Below are 13343 nucleotides of genomic sequence, written 5' to 3'. Positions count from 1 at the left end.
TGAACACATTTGGAGTTCTCACTGGCTGTGGTGGGAACAAAGTTTGTTATTAAACAGTGGAACTGAACTCCCAGACATTCCACAGGCATCATGTCGGACAAAAATCATGGTGACCTTCACCTGCCTCTCTGCTGTTAACCGTTATTATTTCTGTTGTAGTAAATGACCTACTGTCTGTGCAGTTATCATGTTATCTGAAAATACCAGGAGAAAGGAAAGTTATAGAATGGATTTAAAAGAAACAAAGAAAAAGAGATATCATATGTTGGAACTGGAAACCTAAGACTATATAAAAGGCATTTTCCCCTCCCCAATTTTCCTGAGTTTTGAAACTGTAAAATTGTACTAGGTTAAGGGTGAGATGCCTCCACATTACAGCAAAGTAAAGAGTAGAATGCAAGTGGAGATGAGAAAGGTATCAACTTAATGCTCTCCAGTTTCTCCTTCAGAGGAGCAGTGCAACCATAAGATGTCAACCTGATTTGCCATGCTCTGGTAAGAACTCACTGATAGATTACATTCTTGAGGGCTTTATTTTCAAGATACGCTTAACCAAGTCTGTGCCTATTGTATTTTAAACAATTTCCTATGTAAGTGTTTTTCTGGAGTATTTGCTTAGTAACCACCTTTGTAAACCCAATTTCACAGAAATCTTGGCTTTCTAAAGAGCCCTTCAGCACGCGCGTACACACATGCACACATGTATCATTTGTCAAAAATTCCAACAAGCATGGCTTTACCAATTATGGGGTGCTCTTAAGAAAATGTTAAGTCCAAGTATGAGATGGACTGGGCTCTTTGATCTGAAGTCCAGTGTGGAAAAAGAGGGATCAGTGGAGTATTAATCAGGGGAAATGCAGCCTCACTTTTCCTCCAGAGCTTTTTGCTTTTTATTCCCATGGAAATCGTTATCTGTATTTTATCCACAATTCTTCCTACCTATACCTCCTATTCTACATTAAATCTTTCTAAGTGCTATTGCATTTTTTTTTTTGTCTTTTCTAGGGCCACACCCAAGGCATATGGAGATTCCCATGTTAGGGGTCTAATCGGAGCTGTAGCCGCCGGCCTACGCCAGAACCACAGCAACCTGGGATCCAAGCCGTCTGTGACCTACACCACAGCTCACGGCAACGCCGGATCCTTAATGCACTGAGCGAGGCCAGGGATCAAACCCTCAACCTCATGGTTCCTAGTCAGGTGGGTTAACCACTGCGCCATGACGGGAACTCCAGCTATTGTATTTTTTTATACTTTAATATTTTATCATCTATATCTTCAGGAAGTCACCCCAAATATCTTACATAAATGTGTACACACAGAAAAATGGAACATGTTGATAATTCATCCTTCCTCTCCCACTTTTCCTTTTCAGCCTCTGTCTCCTCCTCTCTTTACCCACTCCTTTTCCTTCCATTCTTTCATTTTGTCAAAAAAATTTCTAAATACTCGGTTAAAATTGCTACACAAGCACATAGTAGGATGGTAGTTTTCTATAGCTTACATGCTCTTTGGGCTAGAAAAAAAAACATATTTAAAAGTAGAAAAATGAATAGGATAGAGAAGAATTATCAGGAAAACTCTTATTCATGTATATATGCCTATGTGTGGACATGTGTGCACTTACGGAGAAAGAGATTGAGAAAGGATAAAAAATAAAACTTTTTCAAGTGAATACGTTTACAGAGAATTTTTGACTACTCATAGTCTCTTAGGGAAGCTCTTCATATTTAAGGGAGTGAAATATTATTTTCAAATCACCCATTCCCCACACCTCACATGAATTATAAACCTTTGAAATGGAATCTGAATGTTAACCTCAAAAAATACTTTATCCATCAAGTAAATCTCGATTAAAAGAAAAATGTCACTGGTGTATATTTTTGAGGTTTCTACTGTTTTTAATTCTTAGTGGCAGTTCAGGCATGTGAACAGAAGATTCTTTGGCTGGCAAGTCAGAGCATTTGTGGTCATTTGTGATTCTCAGTGTCTCCTTGTTTGATTCCTTTTAAATATATGAAGAGGAGTTCCTGTCGTGGCGCAGTGGTTAACGAATCCAAATAGGAACCATGAGGTTGCGGGTTCGGTCCCTGCCCTTGCTCAGTGGGTTAACGATCCGGCGTTGCCGTGAGCTGTGGTGTAGGTTGCAGACGCGGCTCGGATCCCGCGTTGCTGTGGCTCTGGCGTAGGCCGGTGGCGATTCAACCCCTAGCCTGGGAACCTCCACATGCCGCGGGAGCGGCCCAAGAAATAGCAACAACAACAACAACAACAAAAAAAAGACAAAAGACAAATATATATATATATATATATATATGAAGAAAAAAGAAGAAAAGATTTTTCTCCTCCCTAAAGGAATGGAACATTTGCACCTGTACACTCAGTTGATTGCAAAGGTCTCTGTTGCGAAAATATAAATCTACAAAGTCCTAAAATATACCCAAAGAAAACTTGCCAACCTTTTGGGTTTTCCCTATCATTGAAAGGAAATACTAGTCAGGACAGCCAATTCAAGCAAATCTGGAAAAAGAGGTATTCTTGAGTAAGCTCTAATAGTTCAGGAAGCAGGAAAATCAGAAACTAGCTCTGGCATATATGGGCATCTGCTACACTCTAGCCTCTGTTTTGGTGTCTCCTAAATGAAGGTGGTTTCACTAAAATCTAAAGTTCTTTGATTACACAGAAATGGTGTAGAAAGTGCATCTACACCAAGAAAATTCAAAGAAGACGGGGATGGTAGAGTGTCCTTCGTGTGGAGCACTGTGTTCAGTATACACGGTGTAATGCAATCCTCACAATAGACCTCATTAAGACCCTCTTTTTACAGACGGGGCTACTGGTAACCTGCCTGGGTCCGACAGCTGGGACCCAGCCTGACCCACTCTTGAGAACTTCCCAGTCTAAGTCGAACCTTGCTCTTGGCCTCCTTCTCCTTCAGTGACTTCCCCGATTCACTGCCCACTTGGCTTTCACTTTTGAGGGGGAAAAAGATGAACACCTGGAGACAGTCCTAAAATATGGGAAACTCTAAGAATTTATGAAAAGAAATCATCTTTAAAAATTTTCCCCAATCTAATTATGACAAAAACACTAAAGAAATTCCGGTAGAAGGGCATTCTGCAATATGCCTGACCAATACTCCTTAAAACTTCAAGGCCATCAAAGGTAAAGAAGGTCTGAGAAACTGTCACCACCAAGAAGAGCCAAAGATGTGACTACTGATGTCATGGGGTACTCTGGATAGGATCCCAAGACAGAAAAAGGAAGTTAGGTAAAAACTAAGGAAATTTGAATGGACTATAGGTTTTAACTAATAATGATAGATAAATATCAGTTCATTGATCATAACAAATGTACCACACCAGTGCAAGACATTAGCAATAGGAGAAACTGTGTGGAGGATACATGGGAATTCTCTGTACTCTCTGCTAAAATTTTTTGTACATCTAAAACTGTTCTAAAAATTAAGGTCTGTTTTTTTTTGTTTTTTGGTTTTTTTTTTTTTTCAACAAAAAGACCATTTATAGTAGTTAGGGAAACAATATTCTTTTAAAGAACTGCTACTGTTACTTCTCCCCCTCCTCCTCATTATTATTATTATTATTATTATTATTATTATTATTATAGTAATACTGTTAAATAGCCTGGCAGTGTTAAATGCCTCTAGGAACCTTTAGAATTCAGATGCTATATGAAGAGGAGCTCTCTGTGAGCCTTGGATTAGGCCAGGGGTTGGCAAAAAGCTTATACAAAATGGGACAGATCTAGCCTACTGCCTGTTTTAATCAAGTTTTATTGAAACACAGCTAATACTCATCCACGTTTACATTTTGTTTGGGGCTGCTTTTGCCAGACAGTGGCAAAACTCAGTAGTTGCACAAAAGACCAAATGGCCTGCAGAGTTTTAAAAATGTGTACTATCTGGCCAAGCCCTCCTTTAGGCTACTTGAGTTACAAGGTAGATAGACCAGTAAGCTGGGCCACCAGAACTCATCTGGGGTAGAATTAAATATATATCAGATAGAATCAGCAGATCAAGTACTATGAGTCAATAGAGTAGTCAGCTTCAAAGGTGGCCACATTTTTAAGGTTTCTGGGCACTTTCTTTTTTGCTGCAGCCCTGTGTCTTTTGGCCTCCTGGGTGGTATCAGTCGTGTGAACCCTCCCCCTTCAGACTCCCACCTTTACGGACTTATGTCTTGGTCTGTTCACTCTACTCTTCTGTCAGTGTTCCTAACTTTGACCTGAGAATAAATAGTCACAGCTTAATGTGTTTTTCAGTATGTCAAGCATTTACATACACTCATCCATTTCTCCCTTATAAAGCAGGGCTGGTATAGTCTCTATTTATAGGTAAGGAAACTGAGGCTCTTTAAAATGAAATAGTTTGCTCAGGAAGGTCACTTGGCTTGTAAATGCTGAGCCACAGTTTGAATTGAGGCTTCAAAACATAGTGTTAAACTCTTTACAAACAAGCCCACTTTCAGTGCTGGAGCTGGCTCACACTGGCTTGACTGGTGAGAACCACTTGTTGAATTTTTAGGAATTCTGTGAGCCAGTTAATAAATTCAGTCATTAATAAAAACTAAATTATGGGGAGTCCCCATTGCAGGTCAGCGTGTTAAGGACCCGACAGTCTCTATGAGGATGTGGATTTGATCCCTGGCCCTCGCTCAGTGGGTTAAATATCTCGCATTGCTGGAAGCTGCAGCACAGGTCACAGATGCAGCTTGGATCTGGTTTGGCCATGGCTTTGGTGTAGGCTGCAGTTGCAGCTCCAATTTGACCCCTGGCCCAGGAACTTCCATATGCCAAAGGTACAGCCATAAAATGAAAAAAAAAAAATTAAATTATGTAAACTTATAACCAAGTAAATTGTATTAAGAACAAAGATAATATACCTCAAAACGCTCCACTGGTTATTTTACTACGTTTCACTCTTGTCTATGCTGCGGAGATTATTTTTGTCTATAGAGCCTGTGTGGTGAATGTGTGATCTAACAGTGTGCTCCTCTACATCTCTGCCAACCTCCACACTCGGTGATGTCACATTCGTTGCTTAAAACTGGCCATGGTAGGAGTATTTGCAGCAAGGAAATGGGCAAACACGCCATATTAGGACGTTGCTTTTTTTCCTTGAAAGCTAGCTGGTTCCATGTTTACCAGCATATCAATTTACTTTGCATTCTGATTTTAATCTCTGATATTCTAGGTAACGGTCACATTTGTTTTTGCTTGTTCTCCTATCTTGACCTTTGAAGTCTATAATTTTTATAGGTCATGCTCCAGTAGCAAACTGCAGAGGGGGCCTGAGCTTTTTTTTTTTTTTTTTTAATTGTTGTTTTGTTTGTTTTTCTGACAGTGGGTAGAAATTCCTGAAGTGCAATTCCCTTGTTGATAAAATATGTTCCACCTGGTGAGGAGGAAGTTCAACTATTTTATAACTTGCTTTGGGATGCAGGAAAAAAAAGGTTGAGGATAGCTTGGAATCCCTTAAAAAAAATCCTAGAGGTGAATTAACTTTATAAGCATAGGGTAATCTCCTTTTTGTCCAGAATTTTAGGTAAGATTTTCTATATGATGGTCTGACTGACTTTTCCTTTTGTGCCCATATCATCGAAGAACTAATGCTTTTCAAGCCTTCACGCTTCTGACTTGTTCCAATATTGAGTCAGCAGGGATGAAAAGTAGACCCTGATTAATCAGTGGAGACGCCTCTCTCCACCTTGGCACTAGTGCTAACTGATCACTGCATTTTCTCCCATCTGTTGGCTGGGGACACTTCTTCTCATTCCTGAAGCTTCCTGGTTTGCAAAAGTAGCTGCATGAATACAGCTTTCCTGTCCTCACCCTGCTTTCTCCCATAGATTCTTATTTATGAATCTAGAATGAGAAAGCAAGCCATTCTCTGGCCTTTTTTCTTGGGATCAGGGATTGTTCAGCAGGGAGCACTCTCTTTTTTTTCTGTTTTTCCCTGTCATTAATCTCAAAGAGGTACCCCACCCCCACCTCCATATACCCTGTTCCTTTTTTCTGGGAGGAGGGTCCAGGAGGAGAAGTCCAAAGTCCCAGCATCTCTGAGCCTGCCCCTGGTCTCATGATACTCTAAGCAGGGCTCCTGGCAGCCACACCTGTTAGGTCATCGGGTGAGGTAAGACCTGCTGACACTTGAGACCTGCAGCCATGGTATAGCTTTGGCTGATGGCAGCAACTGGGAGTTGTGTAGTAAATGGTTAGATAAGGTAGGCTTTGGGAGTTGTCAGGTTTGAGTGTGAGTTCTGTCTTCCTCCTTAGGATCTGTGTGACCTTGGCAAAGAATTAACACGAGGAATAGCTTTGGGAAAAAAAAAAAAAAGTACAATGTACACCATTTGTAGGAAATTTGGCACATTTCCAGGAAATGATGGTCTGATCTTGTGAGACCCGTTTTCCAATCCGTAAAATGAGAATAATAATATTATCTCTTTCAATGTGTGGTTTGTAGGAACTGAGTTAATATGGGCAGAATTTTCAGCACTTAGAAAGTACATAATAACGATAGTTATGGTCACCATGATCTACAGGCTTTGGAAAAACATTAAAAATAAGCCTGGTTCTCCCTCTGGATGGGGCCTTAGCCCTTTTTAGATATAGCTGGGCAAGTTCCACTGTATTGATGGATAATTCTAACATTTCCTGTTTGGGGAACCTCTGAGGCTGCTTCTAATTCTTATTTTATGAGTGTGGAAATCCTTGTCTCTCACATTTCCCTCAACATCGATTTCTTTTTCAGAGTTGATGCAGAGGGATGGATGGTAAGGTGTATTTTCCTTTAGACCTGGGATCTTGCCACTTCCCTCTCATTTGAGTGATGTAGTTTGCCCATCAGTGCTACTGATACCCTCGCTTCATAAGTCCCCTCATGCATAAAGCCAAACTCAAATATGGAAGGCCTTTGGACTCAGTGTGTGAGAAGCCTCAGAAAAAGAAATAAAAATCACACTTCATTTATAAGAAGAATGGCTTCGGAAAAAAATATGTACAGTATACAGCATGTTAGTACATTTCCGGAAAATGATGGCAAGTTAGTCAAATCAAGTTGCAGATGTAGTCAGGAAATTCTAACATGAGTTTTCCATACAAGATTTTGGTGGATAAAATCAAACGACTTACATCCAGTATTTCAAAAATGCAGTGGTGCCAGCTCATCCTCAAGTCACCTTGGCATTGACTTGGAATTGAAAACTTCCATAATGCAGTTCATGGCATTGTTGTTGAATTGTGTTTGTTTCTGTGCTGTGAGGTGTTGGGATTCAGGGGTAGAATCAAATTCCAGAGAAACACCACTAAAGTTCTAGAAATACCACCACAGTCACCATCTCAGAACATTAGCAGCCTTCCTTGATGTTCAAAGAAGACTTCTTTCCCTCACAGTAGATGTGCTTTATATATAGAAAGAGTTTCTGATGCTCTGGTATTAAAGGAAATTCCCACTGAGGTACCATTATAGTACTGTTATAGTGTGGATATCACATATGCTGTAGATTTGGTCCTTTCTGACTTTAAAAAGAATAAATTTGAAGACAACAGCATCGTTCCTTTTATTAAGTGATCATCAGTATGTCTTTGAGGGCAATACCTCATTTCTAGTATTTTCACCAAAAGAGATATATTTAAGATTTTTCTTTTTGGTCTGGTCCTGAAGATTGTTGTCACATCATTTATTATCTTTATGACTGGTACAGTCTTAAGCTGTGGTTGCTGTAGGGAGAGGCAGGTTTTTCTACACATTGTTTAAAATATTGTTCATATTTTTCAACTAGGTGGCTGTGCTACGATCCCAGAATCGGACCTAGAGGAAAGATCAATAGAACAAGACTCCACTGAACTGTTTACGAACCACAAACACCTCATCATGGAGACACCCATGCCTGGTAAGAGAATGAGTGGCCTTCACAAAGGATATATCAGGAACAGCGACACTCTGGTCGGTTTTTGTCACACCAGAAAGCATTTCATGACATTGCTTGTTTTCTAACTTCTTATACTTCCCATAAGCACTCGTGCAGCCGAATTTGAGCATTTGTGCATTCCTTTCAATATTCAGACCTTTTCTCTCAATCTTTTTCATTTTTCCAGAAGTTTCACCCCTCCAAGGAGTCTCAGAATAGTCAAAGTAGAGTTGTCTGGTTGAGGGGAAGATGGCCTTCCTGAGGCTGAACCTGTATGGACCTCATGCCAAGCACAGATGAAAGGCTGGCCCAGGTGCTTCACCCAGCTCACCTGCCACAAGATGACACTAGGTAGAAATGGGAATCGGGACTTTTTATTTTTAGGAGGATTTGCAATACTATAGGCAAGTCAGTTGAACTTGTCTTACCAGGAAAGGATGTTGCTGCTCTTTGGTCATCTGTATGCTTTCAGCCACAGGATATAGTGAGATAACATCTTCTGGGGACAGCCTTTATAATACAAAGACCTAAATCCTGTTTGATACCCCAATTTTTTCACAGAGTTCTTATATAGTAAATGTATCAAGTTTAATAAAGCATCTCATTGTCAAACAATATCTTGGATTTGATTTATAATCAGAAGGTTGTATAGTTGATTTCTCTATTTATTCAAAGGGAAGAAGTTGAAGAGAATTAAAAACTTTGCTACTCCTTGGTAAGACTTGAATGTGGTTGTTTTATAAATAAAAGAAACTGTTAGGCTTAAAGTGGGAAAAGATGAGTTTTCTAGCATTGTGTGAAAATGTTAAAATATTTACAAGGAAGCTAGTACATTAACATCCTCTTTTTATTACCCCAATGGCTGATACCTTTTAAAAATTCAGGTTATAAAATGGTCCAAGCTTTATTATAATTAAAATGTAAGATTTTTATATGAGAGAAATAAAAGAGATTTTGCTAATTTCAGGTTAAAATTACATTTGTAAGACTGATTTATTTAAACAAAAATATGTCTGTGCCAGTTTTGGAATGCCTTAATCAGTACAAAGGAGAAGTTGGCTCATGGTTTTTCTATATGAAATGTCAAAAAAAAATTCAGAGGCTGTATTATTTATTATTTCTAGCTTCTTTTTTTAGGAAATGCAGCAGAAGATGTAATAGTTTTCATTGTCAAGTATGGCAGTGGACAACTTCTAGCCTTTGGGCCAGAATCAACCATTAGGTTAATGTCACCCAGCGTGTGGGGACCAGTCAAAGATGTCATGGCTCTGTGTATGCCTAAAGATGCAACACACCACTTCTGATCATCTTTAACCACTTCATTGAAGAAAGGTTAGAAGAGAAGTATATTACTTCTTTAAAAAAGTGTTTCTGAGTTATGTCTCTCTTTTTTTGATATTTGGCTCCCATGTTTTTTTCCATGGAGTGCATGTGTCCATCAGATCATCTTTGTTCTCCTTCCCTTCTGTCTCTTTTGGACTCATGTCCTGTTTGTAGTGTCCTGCCTTTCTTTGACTCAGTTTCTTTTTCTCTCGTTTCTATGTTCACCAGCCTTGATCTATTTTCCTCTCCCTGTCTCTTTAACTTTTGATTCTCTCCTTTCATTTCCTATGATATAAATCTGAAACATATTATTTGATTTGTAAAGTTTACTTTTTTTTATATTGTACAGTTGCATTATTTAATTATAATTGTCATAAATTCCTTGATGGAGAGGAAATCAGAATCAGTTCTAAGAAGACTTCAGCATTCCAAGAATGATGTCAAATGACCCCCTTCATGGTGGATTATGCACTTATTTACTATGAGATATATTTCTTCTTCAGAGAGTCCTTGCTTGTGTATCAATTGCAGATTTTTGGTTTGCAGTTATTCTGAAGTTTTGATATAAGAGTCTCTATGTATACGAGATTGTTTTAAGTTGTTGTTCTCGTAACTGCAAGTTCATCTCCAGTGTCCTGCATTTGTACCCACCTCTTCTCATGATTTCTGATTTTGGTGGTATAATCGTGCATGGATGATTTCATATCTTTACTGTATATATACCTTTACTGGTGAGCCTTGTCATTTGTGGAATTTTTGTTTCCTGTTGCTGTCTTTTCTGCCTAGAGAAGTTCCTTTAGTATTTGTTGTAAGGCTGGTTTAGTATTGCTGAATTCTCTCAGCTTTTGCTTATCTGTGAAGGTTTTGATTTCTTCTTCAAATCTGAATGAGAGCCTTGCTGGGTAGAGTATTCTTGGTTGGAGGTTTTTTCCTTTCATCACGGTAAGTATATCATGCCACTCCCTTCTGGCCTGCAGAGTTTCTGCTGAAAAATCTGCCTATAACCTTATTGGGGTTCCCTTGTATGTTACTTGTTTCTTTTCCCTAGCTGCTTTCAAGATTTTCTCTTTGTCTTTAATTTTGGTCAATTTGATTATTATGTGTCTCAGTGTGTTCCTCCTTGGGTTTATTTTATATGGTACTTGTTGTGCCTCCTGGATTTGAGTGAGTAGTTCCTTTCCCATGTTAGGGAAGTTTTCGGCTATTATCTCTTGGAATATTTTTTCTGTCTCCTTCTCTCTCTCTTCTCCTTCTGGCACCCCTATGATGCAGATGTTGTGTTTCACGTTGTTCCAGAGTTCTCTAAGACTCTCTTCATTTGTTTTCAATCTTTTTTCTCTTTTCTGTTTCACATCCACAGTTTCCACTAATCTGTCATCCACCTCGCTTATCCGTTCTTCTGCCTCCTGTATTCTGTTGTTAGCTGCCTCCAGTGAATTTTTTATTTCAGTTATTGTATTTTGCGTCTCTTCTTGTTTAAGTTTTATATCTTGTATCTCTTTGGTCAGTGTTTCCTTTAAGTTATCCATCTTTGCCTCCAGTTTATTTCATGGCTCTGTGTATGCCTAAAGATGCAACACACCACTTCTGATCATCTTTAACCACTTCATTGAAGAAAGGTTAGAAGAGAAGTATATTACTTCTTTAAAAAAGTGTTTCTGAGTTATGTCTCTCTTTTTTTGATATTTGGCTCCCATGTTTTTTTCCATGGAGTGCATGTGTCCATCAGATCATCTTTGTTCTCCTTCCCTTCTGTCTCTTTTGGACTCATGTCCTGTTTGTAGTGTCCTGCCTTTCTTTGACTCAGTTTCTTTTTCTCTCGTTTCTATGTTCACCAGCCTTGATCTATTTTCCTCTCCCTGTCTCTTTAACTTTTGATTCTCTCCTTTCATTTCCTATGATATAAATCTGAAACATATTATTTGATTTGTAAAGTTTACTTTTTTTTATATTGTACAGTTGCATTATTTAATTATAATTGTCATAAATTCCTTGATGGAGAGGAAATCAGAATCAGTTCTAAGAAGACTTCAGCATTCCAAGAATGATGTCAAATGACCCCCTTCATGGTGGATTATGCACTTATTTACTATGAGATATATTTCTTCTTCAGAGAGTCCTTGCTTGTGTATCAATTGCAGATTTTTGGTTTGCAGTTATTCTGAAGTTTTGATATAAGAGTCTCTATGTATACGAGATTGTTTTAAGTTGTTGTTCTCGTAACTGCAAGTTCATCTCCAGTGTCCTGCATTTGTACCCACCTCTTCTCATGATTTCTGATTTTGGTGGTATAATCGTGCATGGATGATTTCATATCTTTACTGTATATATACCTTTACTGGTGAGCCTTGTCATTTGTGGAATTTTTGTTTCCTGTTGCTGTCTTTTCTGCCTAGAGAAGTTCCTTTAGTATTTGTTGTAAGGCTGGTTTAGTATTGCTGAATTCTCTCAGCTTTTGCTTATCTGTGAAGGTTTTGATTTCTTCTTCAAATCTGAATGAGAGCCTTGCTGGGTAGAGTATTCTTGGTTGGAGGTTTTTTCCTTTCATCACGGTAAGTATATCATGCCACTCCCTTCTGGCCTGCAGAGTTTCTGCTGAAAAATCTGCCTATAACCTTATTGGGGTTCCCTTGTATGTTACTTGTTTCTTTTCCCTAGCTGCTTTCAAGATTTTCTCTTTGTCTTTAATTTTGGTCAATTTGATTATTATGTGTCTCAGTGTGTTCCTCCTTGGGTTTATTTTATATGGTACTCGTTGTGCCTCCTGGATTTGAGTGAGTAGTTCCTTTCCCATGTTAGGGAAGTTTTCGGCTATTATCTCTTGGAATATTTTTTCTGTCTCCTTCTCTCTCTCTTCTCCTTCTGGCACCCCTATGATGCAGATGTTGTTGTGTTTCACGTTGTTCCAGAGTTCTTTAAGACTCTCTTCATTTGTTTTCAATCTTTTTTCTCTTTTCTGTTTCACATCCACAGTTTCCACTAATCTGTCATCCACCTCGCTTATCCGTTCTTCTGCCTCCTGTATTCTGTTGTTAGCTGTTTCTAGTGAATTTTTTATTTCAGTTATTGTATTTTGCATCTCTTCTTGTCTAAGTTTTATATCTTGTATCTCTTTGGTCAGTGTTTCCTGTAAGTTATCCATCTTTGCCTCCAGTTTATTTCCAATGTCTTGCATCATCTTCAGCATCAACAATCTAAAGTCTTTTTTCCTGGAGGCTAAGAATCTCCTCATTGCTTAGCTGATTTTCTGGGGTTTTTCCTTTCTCCCTCATCTGAGTTATAGTTCTCTGTCTTTTCATTTTTATAGGTTTTTGGTGTGGTGACCTTTTTACAGATAATAGGGTTGTAACCTCTCTTACTTCTGGTGTCTGCCCCCCTTGTGGCTGAAGTCTGTATGGGAGCTTGCTGTAGGCTTCCTGATGGGAGGGGCTGATGCCTGCCCCCTGGTAGGTGGAGCTGATTCTAATCCCTCTGTTGGGTGGGGCTTAGTCTCTGGATGAAATTAGAGGCAGCTGTGCGCCTGAGGGGTCTTTAGGTAGCCTGTTTACTGAGGGGTGGGGCTGTGATCCCACCTGGATTGTTGTTTGCTCTGGGGCTTCTCAGGCTGGCTGATGGGTGGGGCCAGATTTTCCCAAAATGGCCACTTCCAGAGAAAGGCAGCTGCTGAATATTCCCAAGTGTTTTGCCTTCAATGTCCCTCCCTCACAACAAGCCACATTCACCTCTGTTTTCCCATGATGTCCTCCGAACTGCGGTCAGATTTGACCCAGATTCCTATGGAGACCTTGCTCTGCCCTGGGATCCAGTGCACGTGAAAGTCCATGTGTGCCTTTTAAGAATGGGATCTCTGTTTCCCCCAGTCCTGTGGAGCTGCTGCACACAAGCCCCAGTGGCCTTCAATGCCATATGCTCCAGGGGCTCTTTCTCCCAGTGCCGGATCCCCACACATGAGGGTATTATGTGGGGCTCAGAACTCTCACTCCGGTAGGTGAGTCTCTCTCTGTGAACCAGAGAGCTTCTCACCCGGGAGGTATGGGGTTGTTTATATCACGAAATCACCCCTCCTACCTCTTGATGTGCCCTCCTCTT

General features: G+C 39.5%; 1 protein-coding gene across 9 annotated transcripts in view; it reads left to right on the top strand.

Annotated features, from left to right (window-relative positions):
- BBS9 (Bardet-Biedl syndrome 9) overlaps positions 1–13343 on the top strand; it is a 728255-nt gene that overhangs the window by 435821 nt on the left and 279091 nt on the right. For 4 of the 9 annotated variants that reach the window (XR_007132618.1, XR_007132616.1, XR_007132617.1 and 1 more), the window contains 3 exons: positions 7803–7913; positions 8119–8282; positions 9069–9263. Coding sequence is in view for 4 of the 9 variants with exons in the window: in XM_047763266.1 (XP_047619222.1) it covers positions 7803–7913; positions 8119–8150 (143 nt within the window). In the remaining 5 variants the exon portion in view is untranslated. Of the gene's footprint in view, positions 1–7802; positions 7914–8118; positions 8547–9068; positions 9264–13343 lie in introns of those variants that run through there. The other 5 variants (XM_047763266.1, XM_047763265.1, XM_047763263.1 and 2 more) reach the window with 2 other exon arrangements.

The sequence above is a fragment of the Phacochoerus africanus genome, chromosome 16, assembly GCF_016906955.1.
Source record: "Phacochoerus africanus isolate WHEZ1 chromosome 16, ROS_Pafr_v1, whole genome shotgun sequence".
Taxonomy (NCBI): domain Eukaryota; kingdom Metazoa; phylum Chordata; class Mammalia; order Artiodactyla; family Suidae; genus Phacochoerus; species Phacochoerus africanus.
Note: the sequence above shows the minus strand (reverse complement) of the source record. Positions and strands in the feature narration are given on the sequence as shown.